At 42.8% G+C, this 21,010-nt stretch overlaps 1 protein-coding gene across 3 annotated transcripts in view; it reads right to left on the bottom strand.

Moving 5' to 3' along the window:
- The window catches only part of LOC124611079 (cation-independent mannose-6-phosphate receptor), a 619,359-nt gene that overhangs the window by 308,200 nt on the left and 290,149 nt on the right, over positions 1-21,010 (bottom strand). For all 3 annotated transcript variants that reach the window (XM_047140214.1, XM_047140213.1, XM_047140215.1), the window contains exons 15-16: positions 12,853-13,112; positions 7,605-7,814 (exon numbers count right to left, since the gene is read on the bottom strand). In XM_047140214.1, the coding sequence (XP_046996170.1) occupies positions 7,605-7,814; positions 12,853-13,112 (470 nt within the window). The remainder of the gene's footprint in view (positions 1-7,604; positions 7,815-12,852; positions 13,113-21,010) is intronic.

Genomic DNA, 21,010 nt, shown 5'->3' with positions numbered 1-21,010 from the left:
TCTCTTATACCCTTTCTAGCATGAGTACTTCGTTCTTGGTCTTCCAATTCTTATTGCTCCCTGTTGGTTCTTGTACATTATCCGTCTTTCCCTATAGCTCTTTCCCACTTTTCTCAGAATTAAAAACATCCTGCACCATTTTATATTGCTGAATGGTTTTTCTAGGTTGACAAATCCTATGAGCATTTTCAGTTTTTCTTCAATCTTGCTTCTATTACTGAAAGGGGCAGTGGAGGCAGTGAAGGAGTTGGCATACCATGCAGTGAAGTAGAATACCACACACATAGTGAGCTTGGAGAGCACAGTGTTAAACAATACAAGTATGCTTCAGAAGTTGATGAGTGAGGTGATGGAGTATGCAAAGGCATCGGAGGACGCAGTGAACTGAGACGGGCATGAGTAAATGTGCTGGATACTATAGTCACAACGACAAGACCGCTGCAATCATTAGCAGACAGTGTTTGGGACGAGAGAGTGGAAATTATAAGCTTACAAGAGGCTATACAACATGAACTGCATGTGCAGCTGAGTCCAGTCTTGTTGTTGCCAGAACAGTATCTGTCATGATTGTGGAGACTGCAAAGAGGTCTACTGTCTGAGCTGATACTGGTGGCAGAGCACAGCTGGTGGAGTTTGGCTTTTTATCATCATATGGAATCGGTAGAGTTGATGACGGACCAGGCATAGCTGTATGTACTGGTTAGGATCCAGATAACAAGCAGGCATGCACAACTTACATGTTCACCATTCACCCCTACCCGGTGAAATAGAGTGTCACAGGAAAATTTCTCTAAGTGAGAACATGAGATGTGCTACAGATTTCTAAACAGGCAAACAGACATGCGGTGACGACAGGAGGAGGAGCTGGACCAGTATCCAATGGAGAAGATTACGGTGTGTCCAGCTCAAGTGATTCAAACTGGATCAAATGCACAATCGGTGAAGCTATTCAAGGGTAGAACAGGAGGACATGATTGTCTGAGGGGTACTGTGGAATACAGACTTTATTTCCAGCAAGCAGTACTGCACTGAATTCATTCTACCTATGGCAAGTTGGTACGAGCAAGGAAGGCTCATGGGAGCAAAATGATTAGAACTGACAGGTATTGGGTTGTTGAATAATGGGACAGCATGCTATATAACAGGGTCTACCCTCCATCTACGAGCCAAGGTGACAGGAGTTAATCACCTGAACATAACATAGACACTGGGAACATAACATAGCCACTGATGTACTGGGCAGATGAACTACTGGAGTTACTACTACAGCAGAATTTAATCTTCCTGAACCATACAGTGAAACCAGTCCTGGTCCATTTCCTTAACCAGTTAAAAGTTTCACAAGTGGGATGAATTTCTGCAGTATGTCAAACAATATCAGGAAGAGCAATGGCAAGTAACCATAACCTTTAACATCACCATACATATAATCCATTCATCATAAGAATAAAACTGATATAAACAAACACGATGATTGGTCAGAAGCCATAGCACACGTACACTCGTGTTGTCACTCTTGGAAGAAGGTCCTACTTATGTATTAGATATCTTATTTCTAAGTTACGGTATATGAAACTTTAAGATATTCAAATGTATTAACAACCATCAGCATTTTTCTTAATCATGCTTTAGCTACGTAGTTTTTATTTCAAAAATTGTGTAAGTCACAGCCTCTGCAGCGTTGTGCTCTGATTGTAGCGCTGTTAATGCGCAGTATAAAAATGGCTGGGGTGCTTTCTGTTCCATAGTGAAACACGCATGTGGAATACAGTTAAAAAGTGCCGAGAAACAGGCTGTTCCTAATGTTTCTCATACACATACGGAGATAATCAGCTTTAAAGTTTCCCCAATGTTATATACAATGCAGTAAACTGAAGAAAATTTGTTGAACTTATAGCGCAGTCGGTAGTGTGATGGAATGGGACCCTAATAAGCATAAATGTGCATTGGTTCAAATAACTCCAATTTCATTTTTTTTCTTTCTTTTTTTTCGTTTCTTTTTTTCCTCATTCAATTTGAAATACCTACATCTCGTAATTATAAAACTCATCATCATTTTTTTATGAATATTGCACATCTTCTTGTTTCTTATTACATGATGGACTCGAAATTTCTGTTTCCATTTCAAATACAAATTCTTAATTATGGATGTTCTATGAAAGACTGTTCATAAAAGTTGTTTAAATTAAGAAATCATAACAATTTAATTTTAAGGCAAAAATTAAAAGCCAAATCCTCTGTATTTGGACTGTCCATTGTTTAATACCACAGAGGTAGATAAGTATTGTAGAAACATGAAAAACCACTGTTTTCACAGCATTGAGCACATCTCACAAATGCTGCATTTTTACATTTGCTACTGTACCATTACAATATGAACCCAACAGAACTGACTTGAAACCAAGCCGTGGGATTTGGCATGAGAAGTAACAAGACTGTAATGCTACCAGACTTACTGGAAGTAACGCATGCAGCTTTTTCACATGTCACTGCCGAACGCAGGCGGGATATAGAACAGCTCGTCATAAAAGAAGAGAAAATGCTGTGCCTGGTTGGCTTTGTAGATTCTGTTGTTGATATGCTCATTATGAACGTAGCAGGTGACACTTCCAGAACTGAAATGTATTTCTCAGATTCGGATAAGGAAGGAGCTAAGAGATCACCAGATGACTGACTGTAAGTAATACCTTCAGTGGCTTGAATATTTAACTATACGGTGAAATTCTTCAGTGCTCTCTTACGTTACACACAGCTTATGCAGAAAAATTACCCTGTGGTTAAGTCTGGAATTTTCATCATTCTTGTTTTTAATTACAATAGTAAGTTAGCTAAAAATGATAACGTGTTGTGGTTTTTGTCTAGCCGTCAAAGGAGCGCATTGTGGGAGATTTGCAGTATATTATTCATTCTGCTTAAAAATTAAATGACATTCGAAGCTGTATTGCTCCTCTGTTCGTCTCTTTTTACGTGTGAACTGCAGCTGGCCACGTCACTGCAGGCTAGCTGTACGAGCTGACCGGCCAGTGCTGTCCACGTTAAATGTGCCGGTAAAGCTGTTGTCCTGTATTACTGCAAGTCGATGTGCTCCTAATGCACAGCACTAAAAGTACCCTTATTATTGTACTTGACAGAACTCGAGACAGCTTGGCTGCAGTCCCACGTGAAACGGGAATCCAATGAGGTTCTGGCAAACATGGAAGAATACATTGTGCAATGTTTACATCAGGTTTATTCTTATGATGAACGGATTATAGCACCTTAGTGCCTCTAACTCTGCCACACATAGTCTTCATTTGTTTTGAGGAGAGAATTACCCAGCAAACAAATCCACCAGTAACATAAATCCCAGTAGAGAGGATCCATAGAGCATGGATGTGAATGAAGGACAAATATTGTAGTGTAAATGTCAGAGAAAAACTTGTTTCTTAAGTGTTTAAGAGGGGATGAGGCCACAGAATAATTCGTGAATATCAGCCCAGCAGTCTACCAGGACAAAGGAGCTACGCCAGACAACGAGGTAACATGGAGCTGCCAGAAGCAGCCAAAGGTTCGAGTCTCCATTACAGTATCAGCTACCTGCACTGCTCTCCAGACTTGGAGCCACAGTGCAGCTGGCTTTCCCAGCTCACTCCAGCAGCAGCCAGATTCCTGCCCAAGGACAGCAGATCAAATGCCAGGCATGGCAGCTGCCTTCTGACAACGCAGTGGGTGTGCCTCCTCGGCTTTGGCTGCCCACGTGTGGTCATTTATCATGGAGGTGGCTATCTCTGCAAGATTATTGTCTATCTCCATGAACAACTGACACCGGGACTGTTGGTCACACAACAGGGGTGTGCCATCTACCGAGGACAGATGTCAACAAAGCAGGGCATGAGCTATGTTGCATACAGCTGGCTGGTTGCTAGCATCATGATGGTTGGCTACTAGCGCTCTTTCCGTGGGGCTAGGAGCGGTCACCTCCCCATATTGATGCAGTGCTGATGTACAAGCAGAAAATAAATTATTGATTTTGATAGCCACTTCTTTCTGGGCCTTCAGCGGCCTGCCAGCCAGACTCAACTCTCAGCAGCCATTCCACAACCTGATAACATAGACACCATGCCGTCCCCAGGGTCAGCTATAGATTATATGCCTGCGAGATTCTACAGAAATTTTGTGAAAGAGTTTCCTCCCCTCCTAGCAGTAGTTTATCATAGTTCACTGGAGCAACGGAGGGATACCAAGTGACTGGAAAAAAGTGTATGTCATTCCCATTTTCAGGAAGTGTAATTGAAGAGACGGACATAATTATAGGCCTGTATGACTGGTGCCAGTATCTTGTAAAATCATGGAATACGTTTCATGGTAAAACAATACGACATTTATGGAGAATGAAAATCTCCTTTATAAAAATGCAAAAGGGATTCCACACACAGAGATCTGATCTTACAAAACTCAGTCTGCTGTATTCATCCATGAGAGCCAGAACATCATATGAGTTTATCAAGTTTTGGACCAGATTTGTGACTGAGATTCAGGACTTCCTAGAAGAGAGAATGAACTTGTTGTTCTTAATGGAATGAAGTTGACAGATGTAAAAGTAACTTCAGAATTATCCCAAGCAAGTGCTATATGGCTGCATTACAATCCATTATGGCTACTATATTTACTTGATGATTCAGAAAATGTAATAATCACTATTGAAACCACTGGATGAAACTGATACTGAAGTTATGAACACTGAGACTGAGTGGATGTTGAATTTGATACTTACATAACACCAGAAATAGATGTAGAAATTAATGGAATTCAATTATTATGATGTAAAGGATCAAAGACTGGCGCGGGAACTGTCATTTTGACCCTAAACATATCCCACATAAACAGGAAAAAAGATCTATTATTATTAAATTACACTAGTGGCAATAACTGCCGGAAACAGTAGCAACTCTGGAGTATCCAGCAGTGACCATCCAAAATGACCTTAAGTGAAATGGCCACATAAAACTAGTTCTATGAAAACAAAATGCCAGGCTGAGATTCACTGGAAGAGTGTAAGAAAATGTAGTTGATCCACAAAAGCAGTGGCTTACAGTTTCAGAATATCAGTTTGTAATGGATCTGGGAGATGTGTTATTTTCTACCGGATTAGTCGATACCAAATCTAATGAGGGAGGTTGTAAATGTTTTCTTACATTTTTGTCAGAATATTTTTTTTGTGAATTGTAATTTGCCTTATTATGCCAATTTGCTTATATGTTTGAGAGTGACAGCATTAATATTAGTAGATGTGATGAAGAATACCAAAGAGACTGGTTACAAGTGGAAGCTTGTGTGTTGTGTAAAATGTCTTTGACACTGGAGTCGTCTTTGACCGTAGTCAGTCGGCAGTGAACTCTTGGTGTGTGTTACATTGGAACAATGTGCAGGTCAACGTTATAATAATTTGCAAGTGAACAGGAAAAATGAATTATGTTACTACTTTTTTTATATAAACATCAAGAAGGAACCACATTCGAAGAAATGGTATTAGAAGCACCAAAAATGAGGCAAACACATTGAACCAGGTCATTTCTGCAGCCAACGAAACAGCATTGTGGAATCATACTTTCACTAGACGACTGAAGCCAACACAAAAAGTCAACTATCATCTTACAAACATTTCACGGAAAAGTGAGTACTGTCACGAAATATGCTAAATTCAAGTATATAAAAATAGTTAGCATATTTCAAGTTTGACTGAAATTTGAATACTGCTCATCAAGTGTGGGGTCCTTAACTCTGTTACATTACACAATAGGTGGCATGGATCATGGAGATTCCACTGGAGCAGGGAGAGGAGGAAGTGATAAATGGTACTGGAAGCTACATAGCTTGTGGAGAAGATACAGATATAGGTGCAGGATCTATAATTAATACTCTGCATAACCCAAAATTTCCACAAAAATTATAGTTTGAATGGGCATGACTAAAGAGTTTCACAAAAGCGCCGTTAAGATTTCCATCAATGCATCTTCTCAGTTTGCAGTCAGTCAGAGGCAAGATGGTGTCTGCTGAACAGAAGACTTTTGTGTGTTGCAGTTTTCAAAGAATGAATCAATGATTTTGGTCCATCATGCTTTTCGGCAGTGTTTTGGTACTGATCCACCTGCACCCCAAAACATTAGTCCTTGGTATCGCCAGTTTGAAGAGACAAGATGCTGTGTAGAGGTAAGAATCCACGTCAATCTCACACTTCTGGTGACACAGTGGAAGTAATTTGACAAATGTTTGGAACTGGCAATGTCTCAAGCAAATCTCTAGTGGGTGATAAGGCATTGTCTGGTCTAGAAACCTTGCAGACTACAATTAGTGCACATTCTTCGGACTGGTGATGAAAGGGAAAAAAGAGATGACTTCAGCAGAGCTCTGCTAGAGGACATGGAAGACAATACATTTTTACCATGATTAATTTTTAGTGATGAAGCAACATTTAATGTTAGCGATAAAGTAAACAGACACAATTTACATGTATGGGGACTCTAGAACTCTCATGACATTACTGAGCACAAAAGAGACTCACCTAAACCAAAAGATTTCTTCATGCCATTTCTCATCTAGATGTTGTTTGCGCTGCTGCTGGTAGATGCACAGAGCATTTGTAGCAGTATAGCTAAAACTTTTAAGATTTTGTGAATATTTTGCAATTCGTCCTATGTTTGTGGTATGTTATCGTCAATAAATATTGAGTTTTTAAATCAGGCCATTCTTTTTGAAACACCCTGTATATTCCTCATATGCATGTTCACTCAATAAACAACTAAGTGACAGCAGGTAAGTCTAGATGAGGGCACCTCATGTGAAAGTTTTGAACAGGCTGCACATTCCATTCTATTTCTGGAGGAGGAGGAGGAGGAGGAGGAGGAGGAGGGGGAAATTAGTGTTAAATGTCCCGTCAACAACGAGGGTGTCAGAGACAGAGTACAAGCTTGAATTAGAGAAGGATAGAGAAAGAAAGTGGCCATGCCTTTTCAAAGAGACCATTCCAGCACTTGCCTTACCGGATATAGGGTAATCACAAATTAAATCAGGAGGGTCGGACACAGGTTTGAACAATCGTCCTCCCGAATACAAATCCAGTGTGCTAGTCACTAGGCTACCTCACTCAGCCCATTCTATTCCTTTTCTGAATTACATGTCTATCTTGATGTATGGCTGATTTATCAAATGCTCATATTTTCCCTTCTTCTCTCTTTGTAATTAACAGAGCAGATCTCCTCAGCTTCAAGTACTTCTGGCTGTCTCTTTTGGCTTCATTGTTAAATTCCCCCTCACCTACCAATTTTCAGGTGCATGATCATTTTTTGTCTTAGTAACATTTTTGCATAAAAAAACTCCATTTCATAATTGCAGGAAAAGTTCCCGAACACAGAAATGAGGTAATAACCCTTATTAACATATTCACAAGCGAAAATAGTTGGCAATTATTTCATTAACATCATTTGTTTCATGTTATGGTTATAAGTCACAAAATAAACTGTAACTAGGAAGGAAATTGGTAAAAAAGCAATTTCATAAATAGCTTAGTTTGCTTCCATTTCTTCATAGTCTAGAAGCTATTTACACAAACAGTTATAATAACAAACCGATTCATTAACTAGACTTCCATCAAGCTCTCGTTCTGCAATACACGCTGCTGAGCCTCCAGGGCAGCTCAGTCCAGAAAGTGGTGTTATGGGAGCACATACATTGATGAAGAACTCTGATTTCCCATTGATAATGTGGTAACTGTTCTCAGTTCGTGACAGAGATGTTAAATCTACCTCCCAATCACCTTCACGGAGCACGCAGTCGACCTACAAGACAGAAAATGTCAAAGCATTACCTTTACAACAAAACTCATACCAAAGCAAAATAGGAAACAATGTTATGGAAGTAAAACAGAATAAATTTTCTAATAATAACCACATAAGAAACATGTCTGTAGTAAAATGTTTATGAGGACCCAGATACACACAAAACACTCAGAAACTTGATCAGCAACTATACCTTTTCGATCAGCAACTATACTTTTTCACCTCGAGATTAATTTTTCAATGCAAAATAACTGGTGACGGTGGCTGAAGACTTCTGGTATAAAGATCACAGAATGTGAATGATGTAACAGGCCAAATGACTCTGCACTGCGCTAAATCTTACCACGTGTGATGGAACATCCATGGGCAGCCATGGGTTGCTCAGTGAGTCTGGACTCTCGCCAGTCCTAAATATGCTGTGCAATACCACCAAACCAATGCTCGGGCTTCCCATGTGTAGGAAATCCACTGCATGAGTTCATCTGAGTTTCCTCAGTCAAGCCAAGGTCTAGCTCAGAGAGACACAAAGTCTCTCATGCGTGGCAGCCCTGGGCAGTAATGACCGGCGGAAGTGTAGTTTTTCCGTTATGTTTGGCAATTTCATTTTTAGAAGCCTTTTTAAATTCATTAGTAATTTTGTAGGAGGCTTTCTGAAAGAAGGGAATACTAAATGTTTTATGCTGTTTGTGTCTGGTTCTATCAAGACTGGAATTTCATTTTTCACTGTCTATTATTTTTTGTGCTAGTCAATAGTGAAAGGTAGATACCTATTATTTGTAGTATCCATTTCATTAAGCTAATCTCGTCTTCCAAACATTGTTGTGCCTTGGTTGCCTTCATTGTTATATTCACCATGCTCCTGCACACTGCTACGTCATAAGTTGTCAGACAGACAGTGCAGTTGTGGATCAGACAGAACCATTAACAAGAAATGTTTTAATATTTTCAGGGTTCCATCTCAATCGATAAAAACGGACCCTTATAGGATCAATTTGTTGTTCATCTGTCTGTCTGTCCAACTGTTGTAGTGACTCGAAAATTTATGTGTAAATTCTAGAACCACTCAGCCTTTTACCATCTCGAACACATACTATTCTGGATATGAGCGTGGGATGGTAGAATCCTACCTACTGCGCGTCACGTTTGTGTGTGCAGGTTTAAAATCAGTGACAGGAAGAAAGTACATGCGGCAGTCGGATGGCACCGACAAGTACCTGTCGGGCAATCCATAGATGTTTTAGTGAACGTGTAAGGAAGAACCATGGAGTTTATATGCAGCTCTGTGCTTACTGTGTAATTGACTATTGTTATTAAAACAAGAACAGTTGAAAAAGTATTCTTGTAGACTACTGATGCAACCTTGTTAGAGGCAAGACTCATTTTATGATTCATGTTAAGGAAGGTCATGGTATCCAAGCCAACTTTCTTTTAACTGTAACTCAATTTGTTTTTAACGTCCAACTGTACGTGGACAGTGAAATTTTGGTTGTGTATGGAGGTCAAATACATCGTTAGTTGACGAAAAGTAAAGTTTGTATGTCTACTTATTTCATAAGTAGAAAGAGTCTAAAAATTCCTATACCTAGCGTTATTCGACAGAGAAGTCAAGAGGGTTCCAGCAGCTGGCTATTCAGTAAAGAAGAGTGGCTGCAAATTCCAAGTAAGTCATCTTGTAAAGAAGTGGAAGGTGGTTTGGGGGAATAAGCCGATGTAACCCAGATCCACAATCACACTTTAAGTCCAGAATGAGATTTTCACTCTGCAGCGGAGTATGCGCTGATATGAAACTTCCTGGCAGATTAAAACTGTGTGCCCGACCGAGACTCGAACTCGGGACCTTTGCCTTTCGCGGGCAAGTGCTCTACCATCTGAGCTACCGAAGCACGACTCACGCCCGGTACTCACAGCTTTACTTCTGCCAGTATCTCGTCTCCTACCTTCCAAACTTTACAGAAGCTCTCCTGCGAACCTTGCAGAACTAGCACTCCTGAAAGAAAGGATATAGCGGAGACATGGCTTAGCCACAGCCTGGGGGATGTTTCCAGAATGAGATTTTCACTCTGCAGCGGAGTGTGCGCTGATATGAAACTTCCTGGCAGATTAAAACTGTGTGCCCGACCGAGACTCGAACTCGGGACCTTGCCCGCGAAAGGCAAAGGTCCCGAGTTCGAGTCTCGGTCGGGCACACAGTTTTAATCTGCCAGGAAGTTTCATACTTTAAGTCATCAGAACGTTAGACTGTTAAAAACACTTTTTCTCAGGAAGAGGTTGCCAATCATGTCATATTCTCAGGTCTACAGTCTCTTGGCAATGTAAAAACATAAAGCTTCAAAGTCAATGCAATCAAAAGGCACAGTCATTGTATCATATATACTCACAAACTCACTCGTCAAAAAACATCGTCATTGTATCATATATACTCACAAACTCACTTGTCAAAACATACAGGGTATTTCCCATTGACCTAGAATCATGACATTTGGCAAGAAGCGAACATATTCATTATGTGACTTCAAACTTAAAATTAAAACATTCTCAGAAGACTGAACTCCCAAGACCGATATCTTGCCAGCGTCAATGTCAATAATAGGCAAAAATCTGTGATGGATGAACTGCCTACATACATAATTAAGTCTGTACGGAACCCTCAGATCACGAGCCTTACTTGCACCTGGCCAATATTTATTTATTTATTTATTTATTTATTTTTTTTTCATTAGAAGGTTTTCTTTTCCTTTTTACATAGCATTAAAGGAGGTCTTCCTCACAGTAGCAACACACTGGATAAATTTAAGCAATCACGTTTTGCAAGCTCACATGTCAAGGACTTTCCCGTATTTTACAGATGTAGAGGAGGTAAATCATTTGAAGTACACTACTACAATTACATGGCAGGTCTACTATTAAATGTAAGACATAAGCCAAAATTGGACACACATGTAATGATAGAAAACAACAACTTACTGTCACCGAACTCAGAATATTAATATTATGGCCCCATTGACATACACGTAGCCTACAACCCACAGACTTAAATAACAAACAATCATTCTACTTTGTGTGTTTAGCAATGAAAGCCTCTTCATGAAACAACCCCACAATAATAAACTCTTTCTCTTAAAAATTTATATGCTGTCCCATTATGTATAAAAATTAACTTCCTTCACTTCAATTGCTGCCTAGTAAAAATCAGAAACTGATGAAAAGCTAAATACAGTCACATGTCACTGAAAATTGAGATCTGATTCCGAAACGAGTAGTCATCAATAAGTACATAAAAAAGACTGGAGATGGTGTTTAATTGTTACAAAAGGTTAAATTAGGGATTTAAGTTAGTCACAGTGACCTAAAAGAAATGTAATGCCTGCTGATAATGATAACATTTAATATGTTACAGGCTGTGTTATACATCCATTATTTTCGGAAATTGGCCGATTTTGTTATACCTATCTTGTACTATAGGCATACACAGCTTATTTTCAGCCACAAGATGCATAATTCCATCAGAAAATCAAAAACATAATTACGAGATTTCAAGGTGCATCTGAATTATTTCAATTAAAGCATGCATTTCTGCATACAGATTGTAATTAAAATATTGCCACTTGTTCATTTGACATTAAGCTTACCTGATGTTCCTGGTATCGTATGTATCAAAATTAACAGATCAAAACCATTTTTTGAAATGCTATAGAAATTAGTTTCCCATAAATTTATTTAAAAATGCCCCTGTGCTATTGTGTTCTTCATAGGATGTTCGTGGTTAGACAACATTTTCAGTTACTAAAGTTTATATGTGAAGACTATAGCCCCAAAAACTGCACGAAATATCATAATAAATGAATTTGTAAGCACCTACTATGCCACTACCATGCAGCTGCCAAATTTGTATCTGACACCTTCTGCAGGATGCGTGGCTTATGAGTGGCATGAACATCAGCTGCTGCCAGCATACCATGGACTCTTCCTGTGCTCTCTTTACAACAGTGACTGACTCTACATCAGAACCTGCATAATTGTTGTAGTTTAATTTGCATGTTCTTCAGATTCAATACAACTGAAAAGCAAGATGCCATCTCGGTATGCCGTTGTGGAGAAACTGTTGCAATATTCAATAACGGGCTAATGGAGCAAGACCATTTGCTGCATGCGTCATTCCTATTGCTACACTGCAATCTCTTCTTGTTGCTGTTTCAGCAGTTATAACAATGCTGCCTCCATGATATGCTTAACACGTGTGAAAATGAAAAAGAAGCCTAGTCACCAAGTGTACCGTTGTGACTATGGTAGAGTGCAGACCAGCCACACCTGTAGCCACAGCAGTGGCACACACACAGCAACAAATACCACAGAGCCACCACTCCATAATGCCAATAGGTATATTGCCTGTCTGCAGCTGGCAGCGTCTCCCAGCTCTCCATCACCTGACAACACTTGCCTCAATAGATTCTGGATTACGGACAACTACAAGCACCCGAGAACAAGGTACTGAAGCCTCCCGACATATCCTGAATGGAGCTAATCCATCACCAGGAAGAATGGCGCCACCTTCTAGGTCAGGCCCACCACCGTGCATCTCACTAAGATTCATATCATACAAGCAGTAGACCATCACACAGAGACAGAGTCATGTGGTTCGACCCAGGAGACTGCCAAATCACTGGCAGCACTTGAGACACCTCGGCCATTACTCCTGTCACAGCTATGTATTGCAGCTGCAGCCAGAAACATGTGTGCCACCACACAGTAGCTGACTAGTTCGTATCAGGTGCCTTCTGCAACAGCATGGTTCATGTGGCACTAGAGCATCATCTGCAGCCAGTGCACCATTTAGTAAAAATCTGTGTTCAGGTCAACTTGTGCCTTGTGTGTGTGTGTGTGTGTGTGTGTGTGTGTGTGTGTGTGTGTGTGTGTTATCAATAGAAGTACTGGGTACTGCAACTACTGCAGAGTAAATATAAAATCTACTGCATGCTACTTCTTTATCATCAAAAGATAATGAAACAAAAATGAAGGTAAACTTATAAATATTACTTACATGACTCTCACATGCCAACTGTGTGAACCAATGGATCATGGATGTACAGTTGCTAGTTGTATCAACATACTTTGGCCCGTCAGTTACATTCTCCATTCCACAAATAAATTCTATTAAAGTGTTTCTTGGAACACCTACGTCACATAAGTCACCTTCAGAATAATTCAGAAATAAAGCACCTATTCGATATTCCAAGTTGGCATTTCCAATACCAGCACTAATAGATTTTGGTTCATCATTGTTTTTAAGAATGCAGGCACCTGAAATTGTAAACACATAGCACTGCTAAGATCTTAGGGTGAAACTTATTTCATTACATATAGAAAAAGGAGGCACAAAAAGGTAAGAAAACTGAAACTTGCTTCAAGAGAATACATTAGAAAAAGCTGTCAGATGATACTTTTAATTAATATTGCTTTATATCTCAGCTGAGTAACACACCACCTGTCACAAGTAAGTACAAATTCACTCTGTCGCATACAACCACACATACACCCAGCTACACATGCCCATGGTGACACTGTATAATTTTGATTACTGTACCATTTAAATACTATACACACAGAAAGGGTGCAGAAAACCAGGGAGTCCTCTGTAAATAGTTAACTAAATTGGATAACACACATAAGGAATGTAATGGTTTATAACTTTATAAAGATTCTATTCCTAGTAATACACAATGATACACAGTCATCAACCAAAAGGTTGATTTGTATGTCTACTTACACCAATCTTAATACTATCTCATCTCTTTGTAAGAGTTTTATTCATTTCATAAATTTTTATAAGCGTGAAACTTACTTGCTCATCAACAATTCCCTGCTTGGCATGAGACACAAAGTTTAGTTTACATTGTACCTCATGTGACACGCAGACTCTTGAGTGTTATTGAATATAATTCAATTTATATTATTCTTAATGACATACACAGACGTGATCCTGTAGGTAGCAAATATTTTTCAACATTGTAGACTTAAATATTACTGCAGTTTCCAAATCCTGTGTCCCTGAGGACTAGAGATAACATAGAAATCCTGCATTGTTCTCCGCTCCAAGGTCAAGGGATGGGAGAGAGTGAATACCAGGGTCATCTCTCAAACTGCACTACGGAGGCCACCGAACTTGCTGGCCTTGTTGACAAAAAACTGTCATCGACACTGTCGCAAGTCATAACTCCACAAGTTCTTAGGGAGAGATCAAGCTTACTATCCATCAGACTGGCACTGAATCAAATGATCAAGGAGTTTTTGCCACGATCCTTCCTCACTCTCTCTCTGGTCAAACATGGGTGACGCTTAATTTTTTCACTATCATCTTTCTAACTGCTTGTTACCCAATCATCAGCAAATGGGCCCCATAACTTTCTGTATTAAGTGTAATTTTTTCTTTCTTATTTTGTGCAATCCTACAACTGAACAGTGAGAGACAGTCAGAAATGCTGCCTGTAACAACTAGCCATTCTGAAAAAGCTTTCTCTTCTTTGCAAGCATGTGAGAAATTTTCAAAGAAGCAACTCTGGCATTTTTAGATTTTATCATCGGAGTCACATTAATTGCATTCACACAAAACACTTTCTTACTTGAATAACAGGGAGGAATACGGCAACAACAGCAGACAGCTACACTTCGCACAACTGATTGCCCACAAGGTGCAAACAACATAGGAACTGTTATATCCTAGCCAGTAATGCCACCCGAGCCCGCTGCCAAAAGGTTGGCAGCATCAAAGTCCGGACGCCGTCCGCATAAGCAGCGCCAGCGAGACAGGAAATCGCCGCAAGTCTGCGCGCGCCACCGCTGGCTTCTGGGTTCTTAAGCGCTGGAGTCGCGAGCACTAGGACAGTTCTGTATTCGCCGCTCAGTTGTATACTCGCCACCGAATTGTGTACTTGCTAGTCAGTTATGTGTTCATCGCAGCAGAGTTGTTGTTTGTCGTCAGCCGACGCTGACCTAGCCGCTCTGACTCGAACTAGACAGATTTCTGTAGACACGGAGTTCACTACTGTGTTGCTGTATCTTCGTTAATAAAGATAAGTACCGACTTTTATTTAATCAGAGTGTTTGGGTTTTCATCTTTCTGTTCACTGTTCCAGCGGACCGGTCGGCCCGCTACTAAAAGTGTGGCGGTGACTTCGTAAGCCGTTTCTACAGCGAATTGCTTGTCGCTACGAACACCGCCACGAAACTGGCGACGAGGACTTCCGAACTCGTGTGCAGGGCTGGTTCAACTTGTTTCTGGTTATACTAATTATAGCGATAAAATTTTGGGGGCTGGTTTAATTTGTGTTCACTATGTCTGCCGACTTACAACAGTTGATCTTGTTACAGAGTCAGCAAATACAAAGTCTGGTGGAAGCAATCGCCAACCAAGCGGCTAATCCTCCAACTCAAAAGGAACAAGCACAGGCAGCACCACCTTTCCGTGCTTTTGATGCATCGCGAGAAGAATGGCGAGAATATTTCGCGCAGTTGCAGGCGCACATGACAGTCTACAAAATCACAGGTACTGAGCGGCAGCTTTATTTAATTTCCACTGCAGGCGTGGAAGTCTATCGACTACTTTGTAAGTTGTTCCCAGAATCCCAGCCAGAAGCTTTAGACTATGACGTTGTTGTTAACAAGCTTGCTGAGTATTTCGAGTCGCGAGTTCATGTGGCAGCAGCCAGATTCAAGTTCTTCAGATTGAAGAAACTGCCACATCAATCTAATAAGCAGTGGTTAACAGATTTACGGGGCCTCACCCATCAGTGCCGATTTAATTGTGTGTGCGGAGCTTCCTACAGTGATGTCATGTTAAGAGACGGTATTACTCAAAACATTGCAGATTCTCGTATTCGTGCTGCTATCTTAAAGTTGCCTGACCCGTCATTAGAGACTGTGATGAACATCATTGAAGCCCAAGATACTTTTGACTATGCTGAGTGTGAGTTAGATCAGCCATGTATTTCTCAAATTGCCTGTGCTAAGCAAGTTATGTCACGCCCGCGGCCCCACCGGCAGTCAGACTGTAAACACTAGCCGGCCGCGTCATGTTAAACACATTCGTCAGCCGCGTGTGCAAAATGATAGAGTTAAGTCTTGCCCTAAGTGTGTTCTTGCTCATCCTCGTGAACGTTGCCCGTTAAGAAACGCGGTTTGTCACTTTTGTCAAAGGAAAGGACACATCCAGACTGTTTGTTTGCGTAATCGCAAGAACAATTCTAGTGCTGCCCAGCCCATGGATATTCATGTTCTTCAAAGCCAGCCCGCCCAGAAGGTCGCGTTTAAAGACTCTTCCACGGTTCGTGTGGGTAATAAACTTGTTCGCAATAAGCCACCCACCCAGCCCTCTGCTATGCGACCCAAGCGTAATTCAAACGCTGTAAAAAGTAATGTACAGACTGCAAGTGAAGCGGGAGTTGTTGTTCCACCCGCCCAACCCACGAGTTGTCGTAAGCAACGAACACGCGCTAAACGCGCTGATTTTGTGTCTTCCGCCTCCACTGCACCGATCCAGAGACAGTGTAATAAACTATTTGTGAAGCTACGCATCCAGGATAAGACCTTCAATTTTCAATTAGACACTGGTGCGTCTGTGACTCTCATAAATAGTGCTACGTATGCGGCTATCGGCCGCCCTAAACTCTCAGCGGCAAAACATTCTTTGGCTACTTATAGTGGAGAACAAATTCCTGTGTTAGGTGTATGTAGCGCGCCAGCCACATTCTGTGGCAATACCAAAACAGTTTCATTCACAGTGCTCTGCGCTACAGACAGTGTAAACATTTTCGGATTAGACTGTTTTGACTTGTTTGGCCTGTCTATCCAAGACAATGTGTTGCAAATTAATTCTGTTGTTCTTCCTCAAGACAGCATAACCGATTTGTGTAAACAATACAGTGACATATTTAAAGACGAACTAGGTTGTGCTGCGAACTTTGCCGCTCATATTACGTTAAAAGATAATGCTCAGCCTCGATTTTGTCGTGCTCGTCCAGTGCCTCACGCCCTCCGGGCACCTGTAGCAGCTAAACTTCGTCGTTGGCAAAACAACGGTGTTATTCAACCCGTTTCAGCGAGCCAGTGGGCTTCTCCCTTAATTATTATAAAGAAACCGTCTGGCAAGTTACGTTTGTGTGCTGATTTTAAGTAGACAGTTAATCCTCAGACTGTCATTGATTCTTTTCCTTTGCCTAGACCGGACGAGCTGATGGATAAGTTAGGGGAAGCTCGTTTCTTTTCCAAAATTGATCTCCGTGAAGCATATTTGCAATTGCCCCTCGACGAGCAATCACAACAGTATTTTGTCATAAACACGTCGTTGGGGTTGTTCCGTTTTCTGCGTTTGCCTTTTGGTTGTGTGTCAGCTCCAGCTGTTTTTCAGCGTTTTTTGTCACAACTTCTGGCTAATGTGCCATCGTGTTGCAACCATTTAGACGATATTGTTGTGTCCGGTCGGACGCCTGCTGAACATTTCCGTAATTTGGAGTGTTTGTTTAAAGTGTTGTCTCAGGCAGGCCTACGTTGCAACATCGATAAATGTTCATTTTTCCTTACAGAGCTGGAGTATCTGGGACATGTTATTAATGCTCAAGGCATTCCTCCCTCCCAGTCACATTTAGCAGCTATTCGTGATTTGCCCGCCCCTCGCAATCTGCATGAATTGCAAGCAGTTCTTGGCGAATTGACATATTATATTAGGTTTATACCTAATGCATCACAGATTGCTGCACCGTTGCATCGTCTCCGCCGTAAGAATGTTCCGTTTGTATGGTCAGCTGATTGCCAATCAGCCTTTCCGCAGCTTAAAGAGGCTTTATTGAATGATCGTTGTCTGGTCCATTACGACCCTAACAAGCCTCTGGTGTTAGCTTGTGATGCCTCTTCTTTCGGCCTCGGTGCTGTGTTATCTCACCGAGTCGGTAACACCGAACGTCCTATTGCGTTCACATCTAAATTGCTAAACAAAGCTCAGAGTAATTATAGCCAATTGGACAAGGAAGCGTTGGCTATTGTGTTCGGTGTCACAAAATTCCATCACTACCTCTATGGTAGACCATTCTATTTAGTAACAGATCACAAGCCCCTGACGTCACTGTTTCATCCGTCTAAACCAGTTCCTCAGCGGACAGCTCAGAGACTACAACGTTGGGCTCTTTTGTTATCACAATACCAGTATGAGATACTGTATCGCCCTACAGCTCAGCATGCAAACGCTGACGCGCTTTCTAGATTGCCGATTGCTGTGGATGATGTCTTCGATTCCTCTGACGACTCTTGCCATCAGATTGACGCCGATGAGCATCAATCCCTCCGGGATTTTCCGATTGATTATCGTCAGGTGGCACGTGAGACAGCTACGGATCCTCATCTGAGTTTACTATTAAGTTTTGTTCAACGTGGTTGGCCGTCCAAGGCAAAGGACATATCGGATCCTGTGGTTCGTCGCTATTATCCGCAACGTCATCTGTTGTCTGTTTCGCACGGAGTTTTGCTGTTACGCACCGAGAATGACCAGCTTCGTGTAGTGGTTCCCCAAGTGCTCCAATCCAAGGTCCTCGCCTTGTTGCATCAAGGTCATTGGGGAGTGGTCCGCACCAAGCAGCTTGCCCGCCGTCATTGTACATGGATCGGCATTGATAAGCAGATTACGCAGATGTCTACAGATTGTTCGACGTGTGCCGAACACCAAGCTGCTCCGCCTCAACGCTATTTTGAGTGGGCACGCCCTGCCGGTCCCTGGCAGCGAGTACATATTGATTTCGCTGGTCCATATTGGAATTCTCGTTGGCTCATCGTGATAGATGCATTTAGTAATTTTCCGTTTGTTGTGCCCATGCAGTCTACAACGTCTGCACAAACTATACAGGCGTTGACTTCAATTTTTTGTATTGAGGGTCTTCCAGAAGTTTTAGTGTCTGACAATGGTCCACAATTTACCTCTGCTGAATTTGAAAGTTTTTGTTCTGCCAATGGCATTCGCCATGTTCTTACTCCGCCGTTCCACCCTCAATCGAATGGTGCAGCGGAACGTTTTGTACGCACATTCAAGGATCATATGGACCGCCTTCGTGCTACGCACTCTCGTCAGCAGGCCCTCATCACGTTCCTGTCGTCGTACCGGACCACGCCACGCGACGGCCCTTCGCCTGCGGAGCTTCTCCACGGCCGTCGTCATCGCACCCTACTACGGTTGTTGCACCCCCCAGGATCGACCCGCCGCTTCTGAGCATCGCACGCGTTTTCAGCGCAACGACGCCGTTTTTTGCAGAGTTTATCACGGTCGCCGTCATTGGAAACGTGGTACCGTGATAAGTGTCCAGGGTCGCGGTTTTTATACTGTTCAAGGTGCTACTGGGGTGCACAGGAGGCATCAGAACCAGTTGCGCCGCGCTGGCCGCCCGGATTCTGCCGCTCGTTCTTTGTCCACAGATTTGGTCCGCGGCGGGTTCCAGCCGCGCCTTCCGACTTTGCTGCCGCCCCCAGGGCAGCAGCAGCAGCCGTCGCCGCTACCACGCCGACAGCCCGTCCCATTGATGCCTCCCGCGCAGCTTCATCCGGGAGCGCCCCAGGTGGTTGCTCCGGCGCCTGCGGTCCCTCTTCAGTCGCCACCGCCTTCGAAGCTGATGGACGTCGACCCCTCAGCCGGGCCGCCTTCCCAAGCGGTGGCTGTGCAGCCTGTCCTGAAGCCACTTTCCTTGGGCTCCCCCAAGGAGTCTGACACCGCAGCGCCTTGTCCGGCGCCCACTCAGCAGCCGTCGACGCAGCGTCAGGAGACGCTGCCTCTCTTCGTGGGTCCCGACGCCCCGTCGCGTCCAGTACCAGAAGCTGCGCCCGTGGTCACAGGCGTGCACCCTGACCTCGGTTTTCAGTCGGTGTTTCCCGAGGCCCCGCGCAGCCAATGCTGGGGTGCGGACCGGGGACTGCCACCGACAACAGTCTCCGCCCCGGTCTCTTCTGCTACGCCTGCGGCCAGACCCCTCCCCCGCCGTCGACGCTCGCCACGTCATTATTCAACGACGGTGCGGCGATTTGGGGGGGGGGGGGAGGGGGGGGGGGGGGGAGTGTTATATCCTAGCCAGTAATGCCACCCGAGCCCGCTGCCAAAAGGTTGGCAGCATCAAAGTCCGGACGCCGTCCGCATAAGCAGCGCCAGCGAGACAGGAAATCGCCGCAAGTCTGCGCGCGCCACCGCTGGCTTCTGGGTTCTTAAGCGCTGGAGTCGCGAGCACTAGGACAGTTCTGTATTCGCCGCTCAGTTGTATACTCGCCACCGAATTGTGTACTTGCTAGTCAGTTGTGTGTTCATCGCAGCAGAGTTGTTGTTTGTCGTCAGCTGACGCTGACCTAGCCGCTCTGACTCGAACTAGACAGATTTCTGTAGACACGGAGTTCACTACTGTGTTGCTGTATCTTCGTTAATAAAGATAAGTACCGACTTTTATTTAATCAGAGTGTTTGGGTTTTCATCTTTCTGTTCACTGTTCCAGTGGACCTGTCGGCCCGCTATTAAAAGTGTGGCGGTGACTTCGTAAGCCGTTTCTACAGCGAATTGCTTGTCGCTACGAACACCGCCACAAAAGGAACTTCCCTTAACATTTTGTTGAATTTGAAGAAGAAGAAGAAGAAGAAGAGAGGAAAAAAATAATAACAACATTAATAAAAGAATGGCATACAGCAATGAATGTATATAAAATGGTCACTGATACTATCATTTATTAGTGAAATTGGCTACAGATGAAAATAGGAGGAACTTGACACTTCTGAAACAACTGCCATCCTCATGTTGGCCTAAAGCTACTATTACCCACCTATCCCCTTCCCTGTTCCCACACCAGCACTACACAGCCCTCTATTCCACCAATACACCCACAGTCTTTTTACTTCTTTCCTTTCCCACTCCTCCCCCTCCCTGCCATCTTTTTAACCTCCTGACTGCACCTAGCTGCCCTACTTTCTCTTCACCTCATCCTTGTATGCTCCCACAAACAGCACATTACTGTTCCCCATCTCTACCTTGCTATCCCTTCCCATCCGCACCCTGGCTTCCCCCGTAACCCAACCACCCAGATAGCTTCTTCCACCATGCACAGCTGCTCATAGTCTGGCCTCAGCATCCAGAGATAGTGGTCTTATGCGTGTGAGTTGCCTTTGTGCTAATGTGCTTTTATGTCTGTTGC

Source organism: Schistocerca americana, chromosome 1 (genome assembly GCF_021461395.2).
Source record: "Schistocerca americana isolate TAMUIC-IGC-003095 chromosome 1, iqSchAmer2.1, whole genome shotgun sequence".
Taxonomy (NCBI): Eukaryota; Metazoa; Arthropoda; class Insecta; order Orthoptera; family Acrididae; genus Schistocerca; species Schistocerca americana.
Note: the sequence above shows the minus strand (reverse complement) of the source record. Positions and strands in the feature narration are given on the sequence as shown.